This window comes from Solanum stenotomum, chromosome 7 (genome assembly GCF_019186545.1).
Source record: "Solanum stenotomum isolate F172 chromosome 7, ASM1918654v1, whole genome shotgun sequence".
NCBI lineage: Eukaryota > Viridiplantae > Streptophyta > Magnoliopsida > Solanales > Solanaceae > Solanum > Solanum stenotomum.
Genome location: NC_064288.1, coordinates 17,342,058 through 17,369,247, shown reverse-complemented (window position 1 = coordinate 17,369,247; position 27,190 = coordinate 17,342,058). Strand labels below are relative to the sequence as shown.

Genomic DNA, 27,190 nt, shown 5'->3' with positions numbered 1-27,190 from the left:
AATTTGACTCATTGTACTTAAATATGGATACAGTAAAACCTCGCTAAATTAATAAAGGTGGAACCATGAAATATTATTATTTTGTAAAGGTATTATTTAATCTATAAAAGAGGGTTCTGAGATTCAATGAAAGAAATCATTTATCATTGTATCTTACTAATTTATGTATCGTATTTATTGAATTCTCATAAAAAATAAATTTATTATACATAAAGTACAATGAATACATCAAAATCATTGTATCTTACTAAATAATGTATCATATTTATTGAATTCACATAAGAAATAAATTCATTATACATAAAGTATAATGTATAAGTATGATTTATTGTACTATATTTTTTTGTTAAATGATTCATTAGAAAAATTAATGTTTGAAGAAACGAGTGCTTTGTTTCTAGCTAAAAGCCTCGGGTGTCTTGCCGCCTTTGTGCACTATTTTCTTTTCAAAACACTGTTTCCTCAAACTCTCTTGATCACTGCTGTATTAATTTGATTTCTGATTATTTTGAAGCATCTTTTTTTTTTTTTGAGAATTGGTAACATGATTATTTTGAAGCTTTATCAATATATAATTCCAGTAACTTGAATGCATAAGCTCATCTTACAGGTAAAGGGGATATATGCATAATCCCACAACTTTAACACTGAACTTGGTACATTCTTATCTACACTTTTGTCAAAAGCCAAGTTTCAAATCTCTCGTTAAACGACCAAAATATGCCTTGTGGCTGATGTACAAGTGAATATACTCAGTAGACATGGGGATCACAGGCTTCGATTTTTGCATCGCTGAAGCATATAAGGGAACACAAACACTTTTAACGCAAATACAATAATCCAATACCAAAGTATAGCAATTAAGAAACTTTAAAAGAAAAAAAAAGAACAGAAATCAAATAAGAGTATATAAAAAATACTGAATTTGCAGCTCCAAAAAACTGTAACTAGGCAACATGAAACTACTTTTATCGAAGATGTTGTGCAGGCAATTTCTAACCTGTAACTCCGGATAGCACATTTGAGTTGCACACATTAGACCGTTATCCAGTGCGGAAATTGAACCATGATGATCCCCTTCAATTGTAAGAGCATTTGCTAGCTGAGAATTGAAGTTGCAGTACCATAACCTCCCGGAAAATCTTCAAGAAAATAATGCAATTTAATCACAATTAGCACGTGCAAAGTCAAATTTAACACCGACTTAGAACTCAATGGTGAACCTTTTTAGAGCTGAATACACTTATTAAACTATTGGTGATCATATCTAATTATACTTGGCATAAACATGACGGGCATATCAATAAAATAACCAAGAACTTTAAGTGCCCATCAAAAAAAGGAGGAAATCAGTAATGTTGGCATTTGGCAAGTAGAAACGATACTTAAATTGCTTGAGAGTAGAAAAGATACTTCTATTACTTATCTGATATTACAAGAAAGGCGCTTAGATTGTTGTAACATCCCTATCCTCCAACCCTTCATTTTGAGTATTTGAATCTTGTTCCTTGATGTGAAACTTTCCATAAGTCCATATAGTGTTCTGGTACTTGTCAGGATGGTTTAGATTGGGATCCAAGAGGCTCAGATGAGATTTGAACTCAAAAATCAAATTCAGCAGTTGCAGATTTTATTTTATTTTATTTTTGTTGTGTGTCACAATTGCAGTTAGTGAGGCTCGCTTTTCCGACATATTAGGATATGGTGAAAGTTCATTTTGCGATGAGCCTATCATGATTGAGGAGCCACAAAAGCACCAAGGTATCACAATTGCGATCGATGGATCCCTGATTCCCTGTAGTATAAAAGGGGAGCTAAGCTACGCGCAGAGGGATTTTTGGGTTGCATTCAGCATATATCCCCAAGATGACGATCTACACCAAATCTTGGTGATTGTACACGATTATATGCTAGATTTGAGTCTTTAAACATGGAATTTGAAGTGTAAGATTGAGGATACAGGACATGAACTCTAGAATCATTAACTTTGGGATTTGAGCATGTAAATGGACATGAAATGAAAATCTAAGCAAAAACTTGGAATTCTTAGCTAGTGGGTTTTGACCGTGGGGCTCGAGTTTGACTTTTTAGAGTTGACTTTTGTTGAATTTGACCTAGACCAACTATTAACTTATGGGATTGAATTCCTAGCCTCTTTTGATGTTGTTAAGTATTCTTTTGGCAAGAGTTGAGCCGTTTGGATGTGTCCAGGCATGGAAAGGCATTAGGAAAAGGCATAAATTCCCCCTCAAACGTATACCGAAAAGTCAGTTACACGCTTCAACTATTATGACGACCTATTACACACCGAAACAACTAAAAAGTGAATTTATTTACTACCTACAACTGACGTGTCAAAAAAAGAAAAAATGAAAAGCGCGTTAAATAAAAAAAAAGTAAAAAAAATGAAATGAAAATCTTCTTTCTACCCACACACCACACCTCCTCTTCTTCTTCACACTGCACCCCTGCCTTCTTCTTCTTCATTTTTTTTTTCTTTCATTATTTTCCATATCTAATTTCCATCCATCCAACCTCATCCCACCTCCAACAAAATCCTCTCTCCCCCCCCCCCCCCCACCCCAATCAAATTCTATTTTAATGATAATTTGATTTCACCATTTTTATTATATTTGATATTTCACTTCAATTTTCTTGGTGGTTGATAAAATTGATGATTTGTGGTTGGTGTGGAGCTTGCAAAACTTAAAAAGAAGGTTGCAGCTTAAGAATTTTTTAACTAAAGACAATTTTAAAAGTTGTAATTTTACCTATGCTACTTGAAGAGAGAACTCTGTTTATTTTGTTTTTATTTTCTTTTCCATTTTTGCTTTGTTTTAGATTTTGTGGGAAGTTATTTTTGTGTGTTTATGATGGTGAACACAGAACGATTTGTTTCAAGGAAATCTTTCTCGGTTATTTCATATTATCTTGTTGCACTAAAAAAAAAAAGATTTTTATGGTGAAATATAGAGATTTGGTACTAATATGATGGCAATGTTAGTGGTTCCATGGTGGTGTTCATGGAAGAAGAAATAATTGAATGACATGGAGAATTTTATTTGAAATCTGACATGGCATCTGATGTGGCAGTAGATGGCATTAATATGGCGCAAGTGTGATACACTTTCCATTGTGAGAGTGGTACTATACATGGCAGGTAGTAAATAAATTCACTTTTTAATAGTAAAGGTGTGTAATAGGTTCTCATAATAGTTGAAGCGTGTAACTGACTTTTCGGTACAAGTTTGAGGGGGAATTTATGCCTTTTCCCAAAGGCATTCTTTAGGGGGTTAACACTGGCTTGATTAAGCCTTTTTATCTCAATAGGGGAATTTTTCCCAAACTTTATGTGTGTTATGTTCTTTGTATTGAGAGGGTAGAGTAAATATGGCGTGACAAGCATATATACAACTACCCGGCAATTGAAGGGATTTATTTGGTGCAAGAAATATTGGAGAAGAATATTATTGAATTGTGGATCCTTCGGGGTGGCCCAGTGGTTTGGGCTTGGGACTTCTATGTTGGAGGTCTCAAGTTCGAAACCCCTTGCCAGGGAAAGCAAGGGGTTTGACTTCTGGGTCAAGCTCGTCGCACCGGACTTGCCTAGTGCAGGTTACCTCTCATGTGTGGTTTGTGAGCTATTGCATAGGAGCAGGGGTTTTACCCCGTGCACACCCAAAGGATAGCAGCTACGAGTTTCCCTTGTTATCAAAAAGAGAATACTATTGAATTGTGTATTTACATTATTACATTGAGATCCTATTTATAGACACAACATTAGGACTCCTTTTCCAACTAGGACACTACATTAGAAACCTTTTCAAAGTATGATCTATATGCTATTCTTGTTCCTATTCATATTCTAACACTCCTCTCAAGCTTGGTGCATACAAGTCATATGTACCGAGCTTGTTACAGATGCAATTAATACAAGCACGGGTTATGGGCTTGGTGAAGATATCTACAAGTTAATCACTCCACTTCACAAATTTTGTAACAATATCTCCCGAGAGTATCTTTTCTCTAACAAATTGACAGTCAATCTCATTGTGCTTAGCCCTTTCATGATATACGGGATTTGATGCAGAATGTCAATATAACACAGAATGATCAGCTCCACTATGAGTCATGCCAAACTCTGGAATTACTATGTTGAACTTCCCAAACAAAACTCAAGAAAATTGTTTCAGACCATAGAGTGACTTGTGCAATCAACATACAAGGCTACTAGACTCCTCCTGAGAAACAAAACAGGTGGTTGCTTCATATAGACTTCTTTCTCGAGATCACTGTGGAGAAAAACATTCTTAGTGTCCAACTAATCAAAAAACCAATGGCGATTGGCAGCCATGAATGTGGACAAATGTTATTTTAGCCACGGGAGAGAAATTATCACAATAATCTAGCCTAAATATTTGAGTATACTCTTTTGACAAAAGTGAACCTCAAAAGAGAAAACACTACTGGAAACTCAAGATATGCCAGAAACAATGTAACTTTTGCGGAAAGTGCTCAATATCTTGTATAAAATATATGGATCATCTTGAAATCAAGTAGTTGATATTGAACAAGAAATTCACCGAAAAACTAGTATAACACATATAGGTAGTCTCGAAATCAAGAGATGAGTAGATCTTGAAAGGAAAGCTGCCAAAAACTAGCCGGAACAAGCTCACGTGCCAACGCGTGGTCAGATCACGTTGAAGGTGATGATATCCTGGGTGGCGCATGGAGGTGTGTGGGAGGTCGATTCACAACGACGCCAGTTGTGGTTTGGTTGCAGGGAGACACTGTAACACCCCACTATTTGAAAGAGCTAGAATTAGAAAGAACCACTTTCGGAAAGAATGAAAATCTGAAATTTGACAAGTTATGTTGAGTATGATTTTTGGGTCAACTTCAAACGACCATAACTCTTAGTACATGATGAGTTAGGTGGGCTACAAGATATCAAATTAAAGGCCTTTGAATTATCTTTCCAACGCCACCGAGTTTGCTAATTTTCGAGCTCGTATGAGGGAGATACACCCATTTAAAGTCGGGTTGTCCAGTTAAGGAAAGTTAACCGGATTTAAGAGGGGTATTTTGGTCATTTCCCTAACCGGATTTTAGTAATTTATTTGGGGTCTAAACTGATTTGGTTCAGTTTACACAATTACAAAATTACGCTAGGGCTTTGAGAGAGGAGAAAAGAGGAGAAAACCCAAGGTTTCATCGCGTTCGTGAGTTTTCGCTTTTGGATTTCGCCAAGGGTTAATCCCTAAGAGGTATGTGAGATCACATAGCGTTGGGTTGTTCACCCACGCGCCAATCATGATTAACTTCAGCGTATTTACGTTCTTGAAATTTGAGTATATGAGTTCTTGATGAATTTTGTTGAAGTTTCGTTTGAATCTTGATGGTTGGGTTTTGGAGGAGTTCTTAAGATGATTTGATGAGATGTATGGTTGGTTTTTAGTAGATTCTTGTATACTTTGGTTGGGTATTCGAATCTAAGTGTTTGGGGAAGAAACCAATTGAATCTAGACGATTAAGGGTCAAAAAACGAACAAGAAAATTTGTGGGTTTTCTGGGTAGGGGGCTAGCGCACCACGCCACTCAGTGCGCCAGAGAGGAGTGCCTGTAGTTTGGCCTCTGGGGCGCCGCGCCACTCAGTGCACCCCAAGCCAGCTTCTGTAGTTCAGGGTCTGGCGCCATACGCCACTCAGTACGCCAGGGTTGCCAGGTCCTCTACCCTTTCCCTCTTCTTTCCGTTTGAGTTCCCTCGAATCGTACCTATGTTTTCTAGTTGTTTTCTACACTTTAAGGTACGTTTAAACATCGAGAGATCATCCATAACATGAGATCATAACCTTGAATCCATAATTCAAATTCAAGGTAGAGCTAAGAGTCAAGTCAATAGAGTTCTTAGAGTCTTTCAAAAGTCTTATACAATCGTTTTAAACTTGTTTTAAAGACTTAAGCATTGAGTTTGAGAAAGAGTAGAGTCGAGTTCATTTCTTTAAAATGATGTATGGGGACTAAGTACTCCCAAAGAGTAAATGTTTTCACATTTAAGATAAGAGGAAACACCAATTTCCAAATGAGTTTTCATGAGCAGTTTTGAGTTCCATCTCTTTTAAGAGAAAAGCTTTTTGAGTAATAACCTCAAACCACAAAGAAAGAGTTGCATTTTTAAACATATGAGTTGAGTATATTTTGGGAGTAATATTGAGCAGCAATATGGGGACGAATTCATAATAACTCAAGTCTCCATAAACCATGTGGCCATCATGGGTAGAAAGGGTCATACTTTTTAGATGATTCCTTATGCTTTTTAGCATAGACTAGTGGATCTACTTAGTTGAGGCGTTTTATATCCCGGCAAGCTATAGGACAGTTTTGGCAGCGTGGGCAAGACGTTGTATCATCACATAGCTCGTAGTGATGGTTGCTGGTTAGAGAATCTCCCAAATAGAGTTTATTTTTGTATTCTTATATACATATGAGATATTATTGTATTTTCCAATACTTTGAGATGTTATTTGCTGTTTCAAATGTTTTATATAAACTGCATATTTATTGTTGTTTATTTTTGCATTGAGTTGAGTATCCATGAGGCGAGGTAAGTGTTTCTTTCAGATTTCAGTTCAAGCTTATCGCATGCTTAGTTTCCCCTCGCATGATTGTACATTCAATGTACTGACGTCATTTGGCCTGCATCGTCTTATGATGAGATACAGGTAACTAGGATCAACATCCAGCGCTTCGTTGGTCCAGTTGAGCTTCTGAGTCACTTGGTGAGCCTCCTTGTTTTTCGGAGGATCCCTTTTAGTATGCTTCGTTATTTCAGTTGTTAGGATGATCGAGGGTTTTGTCCCGACCTATGTTGCGCGGACTCTTCATATTTGCAAGCGAACCTGTCTCGACGCGACACTGGTGCAGGTGCGGGGTGCGTATCAGATTCGGTCAGTCTGATCCGAACACTTTGACCGAAGCCGAGAAAAGATTTAGGGAAGAAAAAATCAGTTTCCGACGACGTAAAGAGGACAAAGCTTGAAAAAGTACAGAGAAGAGAAGAAAGAAGAGAAAATCAGTTTCCGGCGACATAACGAGGACAAAGCTTGAAAAAGTACAGAGAAGAGAAGAAAGAAGAGAAAATCAATTTCCAACGACGGCGATGTAAAGAGGACAAAGCTGAAAAAGTACAGAGGAGAAGAAAGAAGAGTTTTTTCTTGAAAAAGTAAAGGAAATATAGAGCTTTTTTTTATCTTTCTTGAAAATATATGTACACAATACATACACCCCTCTTGAAAAAAAGAAAGCTCAAAAAGTCTTCCAAGTAGAGTAGCGTCAGAAAGATGACATCCCATCAGTCATCAACTAGTCCAAAAATCTTTTCATTCTCACCAACTTACATGTCTAAAGAAAATAGGAAAAGAGACGTTAGAAAAAAGTTTTTTTTCAGTTGAAAATACCATATATATATACATATATATATATATATATATATATAAAGAGAATGAAATGAAGAAATATTACAATTTACATGTATAAAGAAAATAGGAAAAGAGACGTTAGAAAAGGAGAGAAGGGAACAATATTTTGAAAGATAATATTTTGTCCATATAAATAGTACGAGTTTATCACAAAATATCTCTCAAAGTTAGAATATCTTCATAACTATATTTTTATAATATTGAAAAATTTTAGCCATATCCCCGCACCCGTATCCATACTCGGATTCGCACCCGAGTCCGAGCTACTTAGGTCCCGACATCCCTCATAGTTTTAGAGGCTTCATAGATGGATAGTTATAGTTCGTTAGTCTTTCCATTTTCAGTTGTTTATGTTAAGATTGGAGTTGCCACTTTGGCTAGTTGAATGTTTATTTCTAAAACATTCCAAGTTTATTTTGAGACAATTGAGTAAAGTTGCATTGTTTTCTCTTACTAATGCTTAGTCTTCCGCTGAGAGTCTAGCCAGGCCAAGGATTCACTTGGGGCCAGCAATGGTTCTCGAGTGTCAGTCCCGCCCAAGGTGTAGGCTCAGGGCGTGACAGACACTATACCCTTGATGGTGTTGGTTTTTGCAGAACACAAACAAAAGGTGAGGTGAAACTACGTAAGTGAAGTTTGAGGAGTCCCCAAAAAGATGCACAAAAGTATGCAAATTAGATTTGAGGAGTCATCGGAAAGATGTACGATGCTATGCAAATCAGATATGAGAAATTAGTCATCGAAAAGATCCACGGCACTACACAAAACGAATATGAGAAACTAGTCACTAGAGAGTTGCACAGTCCTGCACAACTCAGATCTAAGAAGCCACACGAAAGAAGTACGGTGGCCACCTTTATTGTCATGAATGCTTCTCAAATCAGCCTTTCACAGCATAATCCTTTTTCATGCACATAGTATTGCCCCAACTTTTGCTAACATAATCATTGGTCAGATGGGCGGCTATATAAGTTATAAATTATAACCATCTGCCAGTTGCGTAAGTTTTTTTAATTTCTCTACCAAGATTGTAGAGCCTCTGATTAGACCTTTATTTATGGACACTACTTTAGACTCTTTTTCCAACTAGGACACTGCATCGTAATCCTTTTCCAAGTAGGATTCTATATGTTATTCTCGTTCCTTTTTACATTATAATACTTGGAATGCTAGAGTGTACCTTTACGTCTCATACATGTATTATAATGACATGATTTATCTCTATATTTGTTGAAGTTATAACTTAACTTCTACATGCTATACATTGTATTTCTTTCTCTGCTCCTTATCTTGATATGATACTATTGTAGAGTTGTGATATGGAGATTTGGGATTGTGTGAGTTAGATATTGACATAGTAATGGGGATCGTGGGAGTCCAATTTGATACAGAGATGTGGGGACTATTGAGTTCGTGAGATTATTGGTATGAACAATGTGTACGTGTGGATATGACTTTGTCCCTCATAAGTCACAACTTGGTACCTCCCTTGCGGTGTGCACGCTGGTTACTCTGAAAGTTGATTCCGTTGAGTTGGTTTATACAAGTGTTAAAGATTGAATCCTTAGTGCATTTCTTAACTTCTACTTGATTTTAATTGATTATTTGAGTTGCACATGTCTATCTTTTATGCATTGTGATGGTCGTTTATTGATATTAACAGCTTACTAAATGCATGTCTTTTGTTCCATTTCCTTCTCCTTTTTCTCTCTTTCAATATTTTGTACTTGTTGAAGGTATTGGTTTACTATTAGTAACGTTCGACACTACTCTATTAGGAGCGGTCTATGATACTTGTTGAGTACATTTGATGTACTCATACTTTACTTATGTACTTTTTCTGTAGGTTCAAATCTTAGTACTCGTGGAATCCGTGAGTGAGTTACTAGCTCACAACCACCAGGCCTTGTTCTGTTGTAGCCATGACATCTTTCTTATTCTAGTCAATTGTATTTTCATTCAATCAAACTATTCTTGTTCTGAACATAGTTGTATTTTCATTCCTAGTTAGCATAGCTAGTCATTGGGATGAATTTTGGGTTACATTTCGGCATTGTACTAGATTCTTATCTCTAGCTTGATATTTAATTATTTATTACTATTAGACTTTAATGTTCTGCATTGGTTTAATTTAATTTCTTATAAAATGCCTTAGTTTGCCTGACTTGGGATAGGAAGGTGTCATCACAGCTTATGGGGATTTGGGTCGTGACAATAGCTTACCACAAAATTCCAAGTGACCATTAATTAAAAATTATGATAGTTAAGGCCATAACGCAACAAGCAGATTACATAGTTGTAAGTGTGCCCCAATTTTTGTTTTGTTTTATTTGGTAAACCTCACCCAATAGTTTTTTCCACTCTCCCTTTGTGACTGGAACTCTCAATTTCTAGGTTAGAAATGGAGGACTCTACATAAATCCAACTTGTACTAGTTTATGCCCATAAATGTGCTATAACAGACATTGTCAATAGTAACACAAGGTGCAAAAGAAGGCATACCCATCTTCAGAAGTTGAAATAAGTTCTAAACCCTTGTTCAGTATCTGCTTTTGTGAAGGAATAGCCCCGACTAGCTGGTAACACTGGCTCAACAAGCTATATGCTCTGCATTTGAGCTCAAAGCATGAGGGAATGGACTTCAAGAGCAATTGCTGAAGCATGTAAGCAAGTATTAGTAAAAAGAATTGTAAATCCCTGCCCAATTCTTGTTGTTGCTAAGCAGATGACTTACAGAGCGTTCGAGGTGGGATTTGGCATGGTTGACATTATTGGAGTGGTTGAGAAGGAGAGTAGCAATGCGGAGGCGTGTTTTAATCTCGATAATAGGAAGGAAAGAAACTTGGCTTTGACATATAGCTTCCAAGCATTTCACAGCTTTTCCAATTTCTCCCTTCTTCTCCTCATAATCTGCCAGTCCCCAAAGTCCCTCCGCCACTGCTTCCATTGTTTCCGAATTCCGACTTCCTTCACCAGCCTTAATAAGCGCAGCGGGAACCTTAATAAGCTCAGTGGGGAAGCTTTTTCATAGTTTAAATATAAATTGGGGATTTTACTATCTGGATCAACCCATTTGGCGGCCCTTAAGAGTGATTTGAAGGAAATTAATTGGGGAGAGGTTTGACTTGGTGTGTTAAAAATAGAGAAAATGTCACAAATGGGTCCTAATTATTAGACTAAGTTTAAAATAGTCCATTAATTATATATTTATCGAATTTAGTTATTTAATTATATAAAATGTTGTCAAGTTGGTCTTTTAACTATATATTTTCTGAATTTAGTCTTTTAATTATCTCAAATGTTATCAGATTTGGCCATTTAACTATACATTTATCGATTTTAGTCTGTTAACTATACACCTACCAATTTTAGGCTTTTTTAAAAAGAATTCAAAAACTTATCAGATTTGATCTATGTCTATCTTTTATACAAATAGCTTAGGTTAATATTTACGAAACTCTCATGTCTTCGTAAAATTAAATGTTTAACCCATTTTTTCAATTGTTTCTCTTTCACTTTTACTTTTTCTTCAAATTATTCTTATGAAAAGAACTTAATCTCAATGATCCAAAATAAAATGCTCTTTTCTTTAGCGGTTAACGGTTCATAATGAGTGTGAATTTTTTTAATTCTTTTCATACAAAAAAATAAATGATTTGATCTTGTTACTCAAATTTCTCTAATGAACAAAATAATAAATCGATCTATTTTAAAATAAAACAAATCTTAAAAAAAAGTTGCAAAACTACCATATTATAAATTTCAACTTCTAAAAAATTAAAAAATTACCTTCATTAAAATCGTTGGAGTACAAAACTTGGAAGCAAAATATGTGAGTAAAGAACTTTTAATCTTATTATCATTGCGGAAAATTCATTTCTATCAAATATAAATAAATCTCTATATATCTAACAAGTAATTATTATTTTTTCTTTTTATAATAAATTTTAGCATTTTTAAGTCATTAGCAACAATAATATACTTCATTTCATTCTCCATTGAATAAAATCGGGACTTATATCCTCTTTTCTCGTGAATTTTATTTTGAATCTTGAGATTAATGTTCTTTTCTTAAGAGTGATTTGAAGGAAAGTAGCTCGAAAATGAGTTGAAGATTTAATTTCACTGAGACATGAGTTTTGTTCATATAAACCTAAACTATTTTTACAAAAAATAGTAAGAGACCAAACATGATAAATATTTTAATACTTAAAGTACTAAAACTAGTAAGTGTATAGTTAAAAGACTAAACATGATAAATATATAGTTAAGGGATCAAACTTGATACCATTTTGAATAATTAAAGGACTAAATCTAATAAATGTATAATTAAGGGACTATTTTAGACCTAGTCCAATAGTTCATGGACCATTTGTGACATTTTCTCATTAAAAATGTATGAACGATTTGATAGAAGGTATAAAAATAATACTTACTATGGTGTAAAAAGATATAAAGTCACCACTGAAGTTGTCCCGAATTTTCAAAAAGACACATTAACTTTGCAACTGTCCTATTACCCCACTAAACAATTTTGAACAGATATTATTATATCATTTTTCGATCAGCCCTAGATTTTAAGAAGCAAGTGTGTTCACACACTAATCATTACATGACACGTGTTAATTTAATTAAAAATGTATTTTTTTTTCATTTTAAGTTCTCTCTCTCTCTCTCTCTCTCTCTCTCTCTCTCTATCTCTTTGACTTATTTGAATTTTAATTTTATCTTAAATTTCACTTCATCATCCACCTCTTACTTTCAAGTGATTCATCCCTCCATTTTCTTTCTTTTTCTTGACCTCCCACCCTCACTCCACCCCCACGTCAAGTTGAACCACACTCCCATTTTTTTTCTTCTTCTTCTCCGGTCAAATTCTTTATAAAATTCATACTATTATTTAGACTTTATTGAATTTTTGATAACAAAATTAATTATTTTCTAAGAAAATTTAAAATTTTGAAGGTATCATCAACTACTCCATTTCATATAACTTCAAAATTAGAAATGACAATTTTAAAAGAACCAATGAATTCCCCAAAAATTGAAAGAACTTACTTGAAATTGGATAAAGAAAATTATATGATACCTTCCTAATCATCTTGAAATCTAATGGGTTTATCAAATTGTTCGAAATGTAAGAAAATATTTAGATAAAGTTTTAAAATTAAAGAGAGTAAAACTAATAGTAGTAAAACAAGGAAGGTGAAATTGTGGTAAAAAATGTGACATTGAAAGTGAGAAGCCTCAATGGAAATGACAATGGATTTTTGAAGAAGAAAGAAAAAAAAAGAGGAAAAATAAAAAGGAAAAAAAGTTAAAATAATAAGAAAAATAAGAAATACTAATAAATTATTTGTAAAAATAAAATTATATTAGTTATTTTAGGTTGCTCATTCTCTTTGAGAGAGTGCACACCACTCTCTATGTCAGGTGGACAAAAAATGATATAATAATAACTGTTCAAAATTGTTTAGTGGTGTAATAGGACGGTTGCAAAGTTAAGGTGTCTTTTTGAAAATCCGGAACAACTTCAGTGGTGACTTTATGTCCTTTCTCCAAGGATTAATAATGCATGGATTAGTAGTGCAACAATTAGTTTTTATCAAGTGTTTGGTTCATTGTTTCCCACATAATTTGTGTTTTCTTTAAAACTCTACAATAACTTCTTTATTATTAACTCTAGAGTTATTATGGGATTTCCTATTTCATGTAATTGGGTCAAGATAGATAATTGTCGGATAATATTTTTTTTTGTGGTCTTCTAATTAGCTAGGAGAAGAATAATTTTGTCGCCATGTTTGTTATTTTCTCACTTGAATTATTGCGAATGATATTTTACAAAAGTCTTCTTTAATATTATACTCATGAATTTTTATAGGATTTTCTATTTCATTTAACTAGTCAAAGTTAAATAATAATATATATTAAAAAAATATTATTAATTTGAGGTGTGATGTATCATTACGGAGATCCTTTATAGTGTGGTGTACTTATATTGTTTTGGTGGTCAAATATATCGTAAGCTTCACATATATTTATAAAACCTCAAAATTCAGAAAAGGAAAGAACACCAAAGAGGGCTATTGGTTCAATTCCACGAGATTAATCTACAGTTCGTAAGAAGTCCTACGGGTCGTAGACCAGTCTCATAGGAAGTGGGGAAAAATTATTATGGAAATCAAGCCCCAGTAACACATTCTACGATTGATCAGGATGGTTTGTCGAATGGACTACAAACCATAGGAATATCCCATAGAAAGGTTCCAGACTTAGTGAATTTTTATTTGAAAGCTGAGATCTAAGAATGGGGTCTACGGACCATAGAAAGTTTGACGGTCCGTAGAAATGGGTTGTTGGATTTGTCAAGATTTTAGGCCTAGTCACTTGACCTACGGTTGACCAGTACAATCCATAGGTCGCAATCGTAGGATTGACCGATAGTTATTTTAATTGGGTCTTTTCCTATGCACCTACTTCCAATATTGTATCGTTATGCCTATATATAAGCCCCTATAACTGATTTTAGTCCTAATTATACTTATTCTCCTTCATTACCCCAAAATCCCCAAAATTTCTCTTATAGGTTTTCTCTCCAAGGCTCTCAAGGATTCTAGGGGTCTTCAAGTTCAAGTCTTCTTTCTTCATCATTTACTTAGAACTTCAAGGCTGAGATATGTAGGGAGTTCATCAATGGGTTTCATTCACCCATTGAGTCCCACGTTTTCTCTGAATTCTCCAATTCGAATTCCATAAATTGGTTAGGTTTTCATTAAATTCCTCATGGGTTCAATTTGTATGGATTGAATTGCTTGATGTTGATCATATTATGAATGTTTAGACACAATTACATATTTTTCAACTAATTTCATATGAACCATGTATTGATCATGATTTTGACTATGAACCCTAATTTGCATGAATTTATAAAGAAGCTATGAAACTATGAATGATGTTTTCATGAACTTATGCATGATTTATAAAAGGAAATGTTTATGATTTAGGTTTCTTTAAGATTGAAATCAAGTCAATTGTGAAATTTTTTCTCACATTAAGGGATCATGGTTTTCTCACTCACACACGATTCAAGATTTAAGGAGCTATTCTATGATGTTTTTAGCTTGGATTAGTACCTTAATTGTAATTTTTCATGGATGATGTTATGTTTATAATTATGACAAATTCCGTTGAAATTTTACTTAGCATCGAGAGGCTATTGAGATGGAGGCTCTCCCGTTAGTAGAGGTCGGGTCTCTAGTAGCAATCTAAGTGTCTCTAACTACATTCCCTCATAGGTTGTCTTAAGTGACATAGCTAGTGGATCAACCTAAGCTAGAGTTTAAGGTCCTTGCCTTGGCAAGTAAGGTCATCTTTTTTCGGTGTGGGAGCAAGACACCAGATTCCACATTATAGTTCACGTGGTCTACGTCGATTAGCAGTAAATATCCCAGAAAAAGAACTAAGTTACTATCAAAGGTTTTATGAAGCTTTCCTCATGATTTTAGATTCATTGACCATGTTTATGATTATGATTCTTCTTTAAGGATTTTACTATGTTTAGTTTGGTCATTCACATCATGTTTTCGATTATGTCCCCTTATGATCATATTTCATGTTTTATTGCATGTCATGTACTAATGCATACTTGTGCCTACATTGTTTCACTAATGTAGGGCTTGGCGACTCCTCTCCCTCCGTTCATGGCTAGTTGATCCCTCTAGAGATTTGAAGACTTGGTGAGTCATCATACTCCAAGGAGTGTGTTGCATTTATTGCTTTCTTATGTCATTTACTTTCGAATGTTGTACGTGGTGTGCAGGTTACGTCCTGACCACTTCATTGATGTTGTAGATGGGCTTGTCAAGATTATGTTATACTTCCTCTATAAATGTCAAACTATTTCTTACTATGAAACTCTCTACTTTCGTCTAGTATTTTTTGTTGAATGTATGTCAAGTGGCTTGTGTAGGACCTCTCAGGGTCTTATACACTATGTCACGTCTAAGGTGTACTTTGGGTCGTCATAAACTTGGTATTTAGAGCACAGGGTCTTAGAAAAGACCCTAGGATGTCTGACAAGACGCATTGAGTAGAGTCTTGTTCATAAGTGTGAAGCGCCCTCATTTATGAATAGGATGCTACAAAGTGTTTAGGAAACTCCACTTCTGACAAGACGCATTGAAGATCCTTCTTCTAAATTGTATTCGATCCTCTTTAGGATATGGCCCTGGAAGAGCTTATGTGAGAAGGAATACAGGCAATGACAATGGGGAGCCCAAGGTTCCTCAAGTTCTAGTTGATCCTTTGGCTGAGCAAGTCATTTATGCCGAATTTTGAGCCGCTTTCCAAGTGTTGGCTCAAGCCATGACTGCCTAAGCCATGACGGCCCAAGCCAATAGAAAGGATAATTCTCCCGTGAACCCAAATGTGGGAACAACGGTGGCAAGGATAAGAGACTTCCCTAGGATGAATCCTTCGAAATCCATAGTTCTAAGGTTGATAAGGATTCTCGAGAGTTCATTGTTGAGATTTACAAGGTAGTAGGTATTATGGGATTGTCTACGATTGAGAAGGCGGAGTTGGCCGCTTATCAACTTAAGGGTATTGCTCAAGTGTGGTTTGAACATGAAAAAGTGAGAGGGCGATTAATGCAGGTCCTCTTGATTGAGAGAAATTCAAGGGTGATTTTCTTGAAATGAGAGAATCAAAAGTGTTTGAGTTCATTAACCTCCGACTAGGCAATATGAGTGTGGAGGATTATGCTTTGAATTTACTCAATTGGCTAAGTATGCTCCAATTATCATTGTTGATTCTAGGGCAAGGATGAGTAAGTTTGTGTCAGGCGTGTCCGACTTGGTTGTCAAATAATATCGTACCACCATGTTGATCAAGGAAATGGATATTTCTCAGTTGATGATACATGCCCAACAAATCGAAGAGGAAAAGCTCAAGCCTCAAGGAAAGGGCAAAAGAGTCAAAGAGGGAAAATAGCAGTGATAATGACTTTTCTTGTCATGACCCAGGGGTAACCCCTAGATGTAAGCCACTTAGCATATCATAATATAAAGCATTAGAACAATAAGAGTAAAAACACATTTAAAGTCCAAAGTTGTCATAAAGGAAAGCGGAAGTCTAGACTTATCTCAACACAGTCATCTATTACAATACTTGAATCAAATAGGGTCACAACCCATACAACATAGTCCGAAAAGGAAATACAAGAAATGAACTACACAGAGATAAAATCCGTCCTCGAATCATGAGGACTCACCGACAAGCTAGGAGAATAAGCAAATCCAAGCTTTAGCCACAGTGATGACCACATTGAGAACTAGACCTTACCATATGCTTTTCTTTTAAGTTTGTGTGCATTCTTCATAGAAGACCTAGTGTAAGTAGATTCAAGAAGCCTCTCAATCAAGTTAATTTCTCTACTGTGGATATTTGATTGCAGCTGTTATGTTTATGTGGCAAGTGTTTCAATACTTAAGTAGTTACATAACCTTGAGAAGAAAAGCTTCATGCTTTTTTTTTCCTTTTTTTTTAAAAAAAAATGGTGACATTCTATATAATGTCAGGTGTCTGAGAAATATTGGAGAAAAATATTATTGAATTGTGTATCTACATTATTACATTGAGATACTATTTATAAGCACTACATTAGACTCCTTTTCTGTAATTCATAAGATATGGAGAATGAATTGTTACTTTCTATTCATCAAGACAAGTTATTTATACAAATACATAGATTTTACGAAAGGAAACTAATCAAACTAAATTAAGGAAATCAACTAAGAATTTGCTCCGATAATAGAGTTAACTATATATGGAAGATATAATATTTATAGCTACTATATTTTGTAACACTCCCCCTCAAGTTGGAGCATAGATGTTGGTCGTGCCCAGCTTGTCACAAAGATAATCAACCCGAGCTCCATTCAATGCCTTTGTGAACAAATTGGCTAGTTGCTCTTATGTCTTTACATAACTGGTGGAAATCAAGTTATCTTGGATCTTCTCACGTATAAAATGACAATCTACCTCAATATGTTTTGTTCTTTCATGATACACGAGATTTGAGGCAATATGAAGTGCAACTTGATTATCACACCAGAGTTTTGCTGGTGTAGAACATCTCCATCTAGTTTCTGTCAATATGTGACGTATCCATATAATCTCACATGTGGATTGCGCCATAGCTCTATACTCGGATTCTGCACTGGATCGGGATACAAGACATTGTTTCTTACTTCTCCATGACACCAAATTACCACTAACAAAGACACAATAGCCAGTAGTAGATCGCTTATTGGTTTTACATCCAACCCAATCAACATCATCAAAGCACTCAATGTGAGTATGTTTGTGGTTACCATATAAAATGCCAAGTCCAGGGGCTTTTTTCAAGTAACATAAGATCTGTTCTAACTTCCAAGGCTTCCCAATGTTTGACTGTTGGTGCAACTATGAATTGGCTAACAACACTTATGCAAAAGCAATATCTGGACGAGTTATAGTGAGATAGTATAATTTCCCTACTAACCTCCTATATCTCTCTAGATCATCAAAGGGACTGCCATCATCTCTAGTTAGATGCATATTAGGGACCATTGGAGTACTACAAGGTTTGGCTACTGACTTTCCAATTTCTGCAAGTAGGCCAAGGACATACTTTTTCTCAGATAGAAAGATTCCCTTCTTGCTTCTAATCATTTCTACTCCCAAGAAATATTTTAGTTGTCCCAGGTCTTTCATTTGGAGTTTAGTATGCAAGAATGACATGAGTAAAGAGATGCATGTACAATCACTTCCTGTGATAACAATGTTATTAACATATACTACAAGAAGATTAATGCCAGTTGCTGATTGTATATGAAAGAATGAGTGGTCACACATGTTTTTTTCAGCCCAAATTCCTAAACTGCTTCACTGAATTTGCCAAAACAAGCACGAGGGCTTTGTTTCAAACCACATAAGGATTTCTTCTGGTGACAAACTTTCCCTTACTCCCCTGAGCAACCAATCCGGGTGGTTGCTCTATATATATTTCTTCTTGGAGATCGCCATTAAGAAATGCATTCTTGATATCTAGCTGGTGCAATGGTCAATTCTTAGTTCGGCTAAGGAAATAAATAAGCAAACAAAAGTAAGTTTAGCTTCGAGAGAAAATGTGTCTGAATAATTCACCCCATAAGTCTGAGCATATCCTTTAGCCACTAGTCGAGCCTTAAGTCTAGCCACTGGATTAACTTTGACCGTAAAGACTCATTTGCATCCCACTGCCTTATTTCCTTTTGGTAAATCCACCAAGTCCCAAGTGTGATTCTCATCTAGTGCATGTATCTCCTCAAGCATTGCGTTGTACCATCCCGTGTGACTCAAGACTTCCTTAATTGTCTTGGGAATAATGACAGAGTCTAGAGAAACAATCAAAGATCTAGACGTATAGGATTAATGACTATAGAAATCAAAATTAGCAATAGAATATGTGGATTGTAACAACGTGTACGTTTGTGAATAGTAATAAGGAGGTCAAGATCTTCTGGAGGATCAGACGGATGAGGATTTGATGACAAAGGGACTGGTGTAGAACATGTTTCATAGGCCTCTCTCCTTCTCGAGTAAGCTTGTACAATTGGTGGTTTTGCTACCGTAGATGGGGCAAGAGCTGACGATACAAAAGTCGATTGGTCCTCAATAGACGAACTAAGAGATGGAGGGAAAGTATCTGATTCTTCTATCATAACATAGGTGATCTCATAGACTAACCACTCATCTTCCTCTTGACTTGTAGAAATGGGAGGTGGATAAAAGAATAGTGTAGTCTCTTAAAATACCTCATCTGTTGATACCAAATATTTGCCAAGTTCAGTAGAATAACATTGATACCCTTCTAAAGATGAGAGTAGCCCTAAAAACCACACTTAATGCCTTCGAATATGGTCAAATATCTTGAACATAACATGTTCTTCCAAACACCTTAGGTTCAACCGAAAATAGCGTCTTGTTTGGAAAAAGAACACGGTAAGGCATATTACCAACAAGAACAGTAGATGACATATGATTAATCAAAAAATAAGTTGTAGAGATCGCATCCGCCCAAACCTGTTTAGGAAACTTCATTTGGAACAAAAGTGCTCGAGTTGTCTCAAGTAGATACATATTCTTCCTTTCAGTAACTCCATTTTGAGAGGGTGTATCAACACATAAAGACTAGTGGAGAATACCATGTTGTCGCATAGATGATTGAAATAATTCTGACATGTATTCTTTAGCGTTGTTACTCCTTAGAACACATACTGAAGTATTGAATTGGGTTTTGACTTTAGCACAGTAGGCACAAAAGTGAGTAAACACTTCCAAGCAACTTTTCATAAAATAAATCCAAGTCATTCGAGAGAAATCATCCACAAAAGTGACAAAATAATTATGATTGTTTTAGAAACGATAGGACACAATCCCCAAACATCGGAATGAGCTAACTGAAAAGTTGACTCAACCCGCTTATTAACCCTTGGACTTAATGAGTTGCAATGATGTTTCGCAAAATGACATGACTCATATTCCAATGAAGAAATGTTTTGAAAATGAGGACAGAGCTTCTTCAACAAAGCTAGAGAAGGATGTCCTATTAGACAATGTGCTTCAAATGGAGAAACAACACCAGAATAGGCAATAATCTGAGACTTCCATTCATCAAGGATGTAGAGATCATCAGATACACGTCCTTTACCAATAACCTGATTTGTAGTAAGATCATGAAACAAACAATGATCGAAAAAAATGATATATAACAATTAAGGTCTCTAGTAACTTTGCTTATAGAAATCAAATTGAAGGCCAACTTTGGTAGACTTAATACAAAGGACAAGGTAATAGTGGGGGTTGGTTTAACAGTCCCATATCCAACACTGTTACAAGTTGATGCATCAACTACAATAACCGGAGAGGGTGCTTTGTGTGGCCGAAAGCTAGTAAATATATTAGGATTACTTGCCATGTGATTTGATGCACCTGAATCAATCACCCATTTATTTGAAGAGGTGATAAGACATATTTTATCTGATTCAGTAAAGGCATTAATTAAAGTGGATTCCTTCAATAATTTCTGATATCGGGAGAATTCAACAAAGTCCTTTACCGAAATCAAAACCATTTTGTCTGATCTTTGAGTTCCATGAGTACAGCCAGTCATAATCCCAAAAAATACTCATTGTACAAAAATGAGTTGATGGAGAAACCAACAAGTCCAGAACAAGATTATATCCAAAAATGAATCAGACAATACAATTAGCAAATTGACTAACCAGATTTGACCGAGACTCTCCAAGACCACTATGGCCGGAAAATCATAAATGAAAAGGGTGTTGACGGGAAAAGACAAAGCAATACTAGAGAAGCCAATATATTTACTGGAAAGCAACCGAAATAATTGAAGGGTGGATAGGTCGTCTTCTTTGATACTCACGTTTGAAAGTTTTGAGTTCAGACAAATAACCTTATCAAAACAGCTCCAAAATGACTCAAACTTCATATTTGAGTTCACAATAAGATCTCCAACAAAAAACCTATAGCACCATCTTGAATTTCTAGAATTTTAAAGCACCAACTTCACTTGAAAATGGCAGACAATCAAAGTTCAAATTTTGGAATTCAATCTGGACATAGGTGCAAGAAAATGGATTCAACACACTTAGACAATCACCTTCTCAATCGCAGAAATGATGTCCAGATTCAAAGTTGAAACAGAAAGATAGAACTCTCAACTACTTCCGCAAAGCCACAATAGTTACCGGCGAAGTCATAGTGACTTCTAGCAAAGCCACAATCCCAGCTTAAAAATTTGCTCTGATACCATGTAAAGAAATGTTAGCTGAGCCTAACTCAAGCCCAAAATCTAGCTCATAAGGAGAGGATGACCCAAGTCCATATAAGGAGACCACCAGTTCGTTCCCCCAACCAATGTGAGATTTTTACCCACTCTAACACCCCCTTCACGCCCAGACCGAACTAGCGCGTGGACTGGGAGCGTAAACGAGGATGGACCTAGCTTTGATACTATGTAATTCATAAGATATGGAGAATGAATTGTTACTTGCTATTCATCAAGACAAGATATTTATACAAATAAATATGTTTCTACGAAAGGAAACTAATCAAACTAAATAAACTAAAATTATGCCCATATAATTGAGTTAGCTATATATGGAAGATAAAATATTTATAGCTGCTATATTCTATAACATTTTCCAACAAGGACATTATATTACAATCCTTGTCCAAGTAGGTAACTATATATTATTCTTATTCTTATTCTAAGTAGGATTTTATATACTATTCTTGTTCCTATTCCTATTCTAACACTCCCCTTCAAGCTAGTGCATACAAGTCATATGTACGAAGCTTGTTACAAATGTAGTTAATACGAGGAAATGTGAGGGGCTTAGTGAAAATATATACAAGTTGATCACTCGACTTCACAAAATTGATAGTCTATTTCAATGTGCGTAGTCTTCTCGTGAAATATTGGATTTAATACAAAATGTCGATAGAACATAGAGTGTCGATAGAACATAAAGTGTCGATACAACACAAAAAGAAGGTTGTTACAACTATTTGATTGGACCAGTTTAAAGAGCAAGTAATGGCAAACCAGACAATACAAAAAGGAGAAGGAGACTTGGTAGACATGCTAATAAAAGATCACTGATACAACAAAGAGAGTGGAAGAGGATGCAATTCCTCTAAATATGCAGATTCCAATCGAGAATATTTTGTTAGGAGAAGGAAGTGCAGACGAAGTCCCTACAGAGGAGTGGATTCAGTAGTATATAATCCAACTGAGTACAAAGCATGGGGTAGACTTTAAAGGTCATGAAGAAAAGGTGAAGGAGTTATTCTTGAAGGTGGACAACAACAAGTCACTAAACAAAGGGACATATGGTACTGTAAAGAAGAAGGGGATGTATGAATTAAAAGGGCTTGAATTAGGTAGTCATTTTTGGAGCTATGGTTCTAGAATTAAAGGGGGATATCTGGAATGTGACGGGATTAAACTGCGGCAGGAAGAGGTCTCTCATAAGGAAAACAAGGAAGGAGTGGAATGTAGATGCTGTTTGTCTACAAGAGACCAAACTGAGCGAGGACATCACAGAAGTTGTTAGAGATATTTGGGGGAATAAGTGGGTAGATTATGTTCATCTGGAAGCTAGCGGAACTAGAGGAGGTATTGTGATAATGTGGGATAAAAGGGACTGGGAAGGGAAATTGAGCAGCGTGGGAATGTACTCCGTTTCTTGTAGTCTTGTAGGGAAAACACAAGATTTCAAATGGCACCTAACATGCATATATGCTCCAAATCATAGACAAGAAAGGGAGGAAACTTGGGGGGAAATAGGGGCGACTAGGGGTCTCTTTTCAGGTCCTTGTATTTTATGTGGGGACTTCAACACAACTAGGCATCCATTAGAAAAGAAGAATTGCAGAAGAATTAACAACGCCATGTCTGACTTATCGGAGTTCATTGAGGACATGGAACTTGTAAATTTGGATTTGAAAGGGGGAAAGTATACATGGAAGAAAGGAGATAGGCATGACAGAGCAACAAGATTAGATAGAATACTCATCTCAGATGAGATGGATGATAGCTTCAAATACCTTAAGCATTACATTCTATAGAGAATTACTTAAGATCACACTCCCATTATGTTGCAATGTGGAGAGTGGAAAGCATCAAAGTCTTATTTCAAGTTCGAGAACTGGCGGTTGCAAACAGAAGGCTTTAAGGAAAGGGTAAAGGAGTGGTGGGATTCTTTCAAGTATGAGGGCAGCCCTGACTATATCCTAATGGCAAAACTTGAAAGCTCTAAAGGTAAAATTGAAGGAGTGGAGTAAGACGAGGCAGGGGAACTTGGGGGCTCAAAAACTAAATGTTCTATCACAACTAGAAGCAATAGAAAGGACTCAGGAATGCAGAGTCTTGAAGGAGGAAGAGATAACATCCAGGATAGCACTCACAGTAGAATTTGAAGATATAGCTAAAAAAGAAGAGATTGTGAAACAACCCCAAAAATGCTCGAAAATGTGCTTCGAAAACACCTATAATTGTAATTTCCATATATCTCAAAATCTGTGCATGATTTCAGAAATTCGACTTCATATTCTTATTCATGGGGTCAAATTGAGTGGGGAATGGGTCTAACCCGAATTTTAGAGCAACTGTATCAAAATTTGAAAATCGCAAAAAAAAATGCGATTTGGAGGGTCAACTTTAAAGGGGCATATCTCTTAGCACACAAGGAACTGGAAGGGCCACAACCTATTAAATTAAAGCTCTTTGAGTTAGCTTTCCAACGCACTTGGTTTCACCTCATTCCGAGTTAGGATGAGGGAGTTATGACCATTTTCGTAAAACTTGTCTGTGCTGATTTGCAATTTCTAGTGAGCTATTTTTTTGAGGCGGATTGGGGACGTTTTTTTATAAAAAAGGGATATATCCCATATTTAGTCATTTTTTTTTAACTTCAAAAACACTCTCTAAGCCCTCTCCAAAATTCCACCAAGATCCTCAACCAAATTCAAACATCTCAAGCTCTAATTCCGGATTCAATTCTCCATTCCAATCTTCATCAAGGATTCTCCAAAGTTGAGGTATGTGGGTTTGATTGTGGAAACCTTCCTTTCCACAAGTCCAACCATTTATCCTCTATTTCTACTTCAAGTTTATGGGTCCTTATGGTTATTTATGAACTCTTGAAGTATGGAATTACTACTACACACCCTATTATGGTCTATTTTGCATATTATCATGAAATTGAATTATTATGTGATGTTTATGGTTTTCATGCTTCCATGATCAAATTATGAAGGTTGATATATATATATGTATGTTGTTGGTGGGCTGATTTATATGGATTTTGGAATTGGTTGGACTTAGTACTCTTGAAATACATGATTTTATTTACATGAACTACTCCCGCCATGTGTTTGATAAAATGCCCATTTATAGAATTCTTAGGAAATGGAAGGTCCAATGTACGTCCTATGAGTCGGATGGTTATATAATTACTGAAATGATGATGAAATGGACACATGTATATGATTTTCTCTATATAAGTGTTGTGAGTCGACCAAGCCTAGCTCGGGGAGTTGTAGGCCCGGGTAACCACATTGAGGGGTTTGTACCTCTTTCGCCTCTCCAAAGGGGTGGTAGGCCTTGGAAATACTATATTGATGGTCACTCGCCACACATGTACTACGCCCCACTAAATATGACTTTTATGTAAGCATCATTATACATATCATTTCATTAATATGCTATCTATCGGGTATGATTATGCATTTTGCCTATGATGTCCATCTATTGTTGCATTGCATTGCATCCCATATACTTAGTACATTCAAATGTACTAATGCATACTCTATACCTACATGATGTCACTATGTAGGGACCAGAGTACCGCTTGACCATTCTCCTCCGCGTGGCTAATACGATTTTCTATCGAGGTTATTAGTGAGTCCTCCATTCCGGGGACGTTGCTTATGATCTCTTGCTATGTATAAGACTTTTCATTTTTTGTTATGTATTGACTATGAGGGTGAGCCCGGTAGTTTGTCTTGGCCCCCGCTAAGTACCTATGTTTAGAGGTGGTGTTGGACAAGTTGTGTATTATGCTTGAGCTTGACTCATCTATGGTATTTATGTATCATTCCCTTTTTTTTTCTTGCTCCCTTAGTCCCGATTTCCCCTTGATTATGCTTAACGCTTATGGTCATTTTAATTGCTTCCACGACCAAGGATGTGTAATGATACGTTATGAGGCTTGTTTGGGGTTCCTTCGGGTTCCCCATTCGCCGGTCACGTCTAGGCCCTAGGCTTGGGTCGCTTCCGCGACCAATGATGTGTAATGATACGCTATAAGGCTTGTTTGGGGTTCCTTCGGGTTCCCCATTCGTCGGTCACGTCTAGGCCCTAGGCTTGGGTCGTGACAGATTGCATGGAGATAGTGGTCTAGGGCAACTTGGCTAAAAGAGGGGGATAAAAACACAAGTTTTTTCCACAAAACTACAAATATCCACCGGAGATTTAACACTATAGATAAGTTGAAAGTTGGGGATGGGGGTAATGGTGGAGGACCCAAGAGAGGTGAAGAAAGTAATAGTCTCATACTATGAAAGATTGTACACAAAAACTGAGGAATGGAGACCACAACTTGAAATGGAGAACTGTCCTAGGGTAAGTGCTGAGGATAATCTAGCATTGATGCATCCGTTTGGTTCCCAAGAAGTTTTTGAAAGTATCAATGCATGTGCTGGAGATAAGGCCCTCGGACTTGATGGTTATTCTATGGAGTTCTTCAAACAATGCTAGGAAATAATAAAAGTGGACCTAGTAGCTACAATGCAGAATTTCCATGAGAAAGTTTTTTTTTTGAAAAAAGCCTGAATGCTACATTTGTCATGCCCCATACTTGAGGGGCACAACTGGCTCCTAATTCCAAAACTCAGGCCCGAGCCGATCCTGCTGAACCATTTGCTACTAGCACATGGTAGCCACACACAATCAAGAAAACAAACAAGTATATCTCGGCTTAAAACTAAGCCCTCGGCCGGCAAGGCCCCTGTTAACTGATTTATAAAAGAAACAGCTACTCCCAGGAGATCATATAAATAAATAGCTAACTAGCACATAAGTCCTGATTGGGCCGTCGAGGCAACCATGATATCTATACCAAAACAAAAAGCAAGTATATATCAATACAATACATCAAACAGCTCACAAGCTTCAACAAACCAACAACATAGGCCAGTATGGCCATAACGTACCTATACACCCCACACATTTGTCTGCAACCTCTAAGAGTAGTAAATATTAGCGGGACAGGGCCCCAACCTACCCATAAAGATATACAACAAAAAGTAACAAACCTCCCACTCTGGCAGCTCCAGAGGAAAGGGGCTAGCCAACCGGATAAAAGTCAATCCTGTTGTTGAGGAGGTCTACTCGGTCATTTGTCAGGACCTGCATGCATGAATGTAGCGCCCCCAAGGCAATGGGGCATCAGTATAAAATAATATACAAAGTATGAAAGGCAATTGATTATGATGAGGTATCCTAATATACTGGAATAATCTGATAAATAAATCAAGGATAAGATAAGTGTACTGACCTGCTCCTAAATCTAAACTTATAAAAAATCATAAAAAAACAACCTAACCAACCCCCCTTAAGCTCGGCAAGTACAAACAGCACACAAAACCACCTACTCAGGCCCCCATAAGCCCGGAAGGTGCCACTCAGCCTATATACCCCTATCGTTAATCCCTTAGCCCCGTAGGTAGTCACATAGCCCTCTTAGGCATTAATATAGCCCCGTAGGCAGAACATAGCTCTCTTAGGCATCAACATAGCTTATAGACAACTCATAGCCCTCTTAGGCAACAACATGGCCCTGTAGGAAGCACATATCCTTCTTAGGCATCAATATAGCCCTGTAGGCAACTCATATCCCTTCTAGGTATCAATATAGCCCCGTAGGCAACTCATAATCCTTTTAGGCATCCATATTGCCCTATAGGAAGAACATAGCCCTTCTAGGCATAAATCACATTCCTGCAGCTAACCACAATAGCCCCAAGGGCAACAATAACAATCCAATCGCTAAAAGCAAGTAATTTAATTATAAGCAACCTATACAAATAGCATCTAA

The 27,190-nt window shown here is 36.3% G+C and overlaps 2 protein-coding genes across 2 annotated transcripts in view; one reads left to right on the top strand and one right to left on the bottom strand.

The window, feature by feature from the left end:
- The window catches only part of LOC125871014 (sister chromatid cohesion protein SCC4), a 52,900-nt gene extending 42,418 nt beyond the window's left edge, over positions 1-10,482 (bottom strand). The window contains exons 1-3 of the mRNA XM_049551591.1: positions 10,216-10,482; positions 9,984-10,135; positions 1,001-1,142 (exon numbers count right to left, since the gene is read on the bottom strand). Of these exons, the coding sequence (XP_049407548.1) occupies positions 1,001-1,142; positions 9,984-10,135; positions 10,216-10,428 (507 nt within the window). The 5' untranslated portion in view covers positions 10,429-10,482. The remainder of the gene's footprint in view (positions 1-1,000; positions 1,143-9,983; positions 10,136-10,215) is intronic.
- A 12,008-nt stretch (positions 10,483-22,490) lies between these two features.
- LOC125869691 (uncharacterized) lies at positions 22,491-23,159 on the top strand. Its single transcript, XM_049550146.1, has one exon. The coding sequence runs from the start codon at positions 22,491-22,493 to the stop codon at positions 23,157-23,159; it is 669 nt and encodes a 222-aa protein (XP_049406103.1).
- Positions 23,160-27,190: the final 4,031 nt, after the last annotated feature.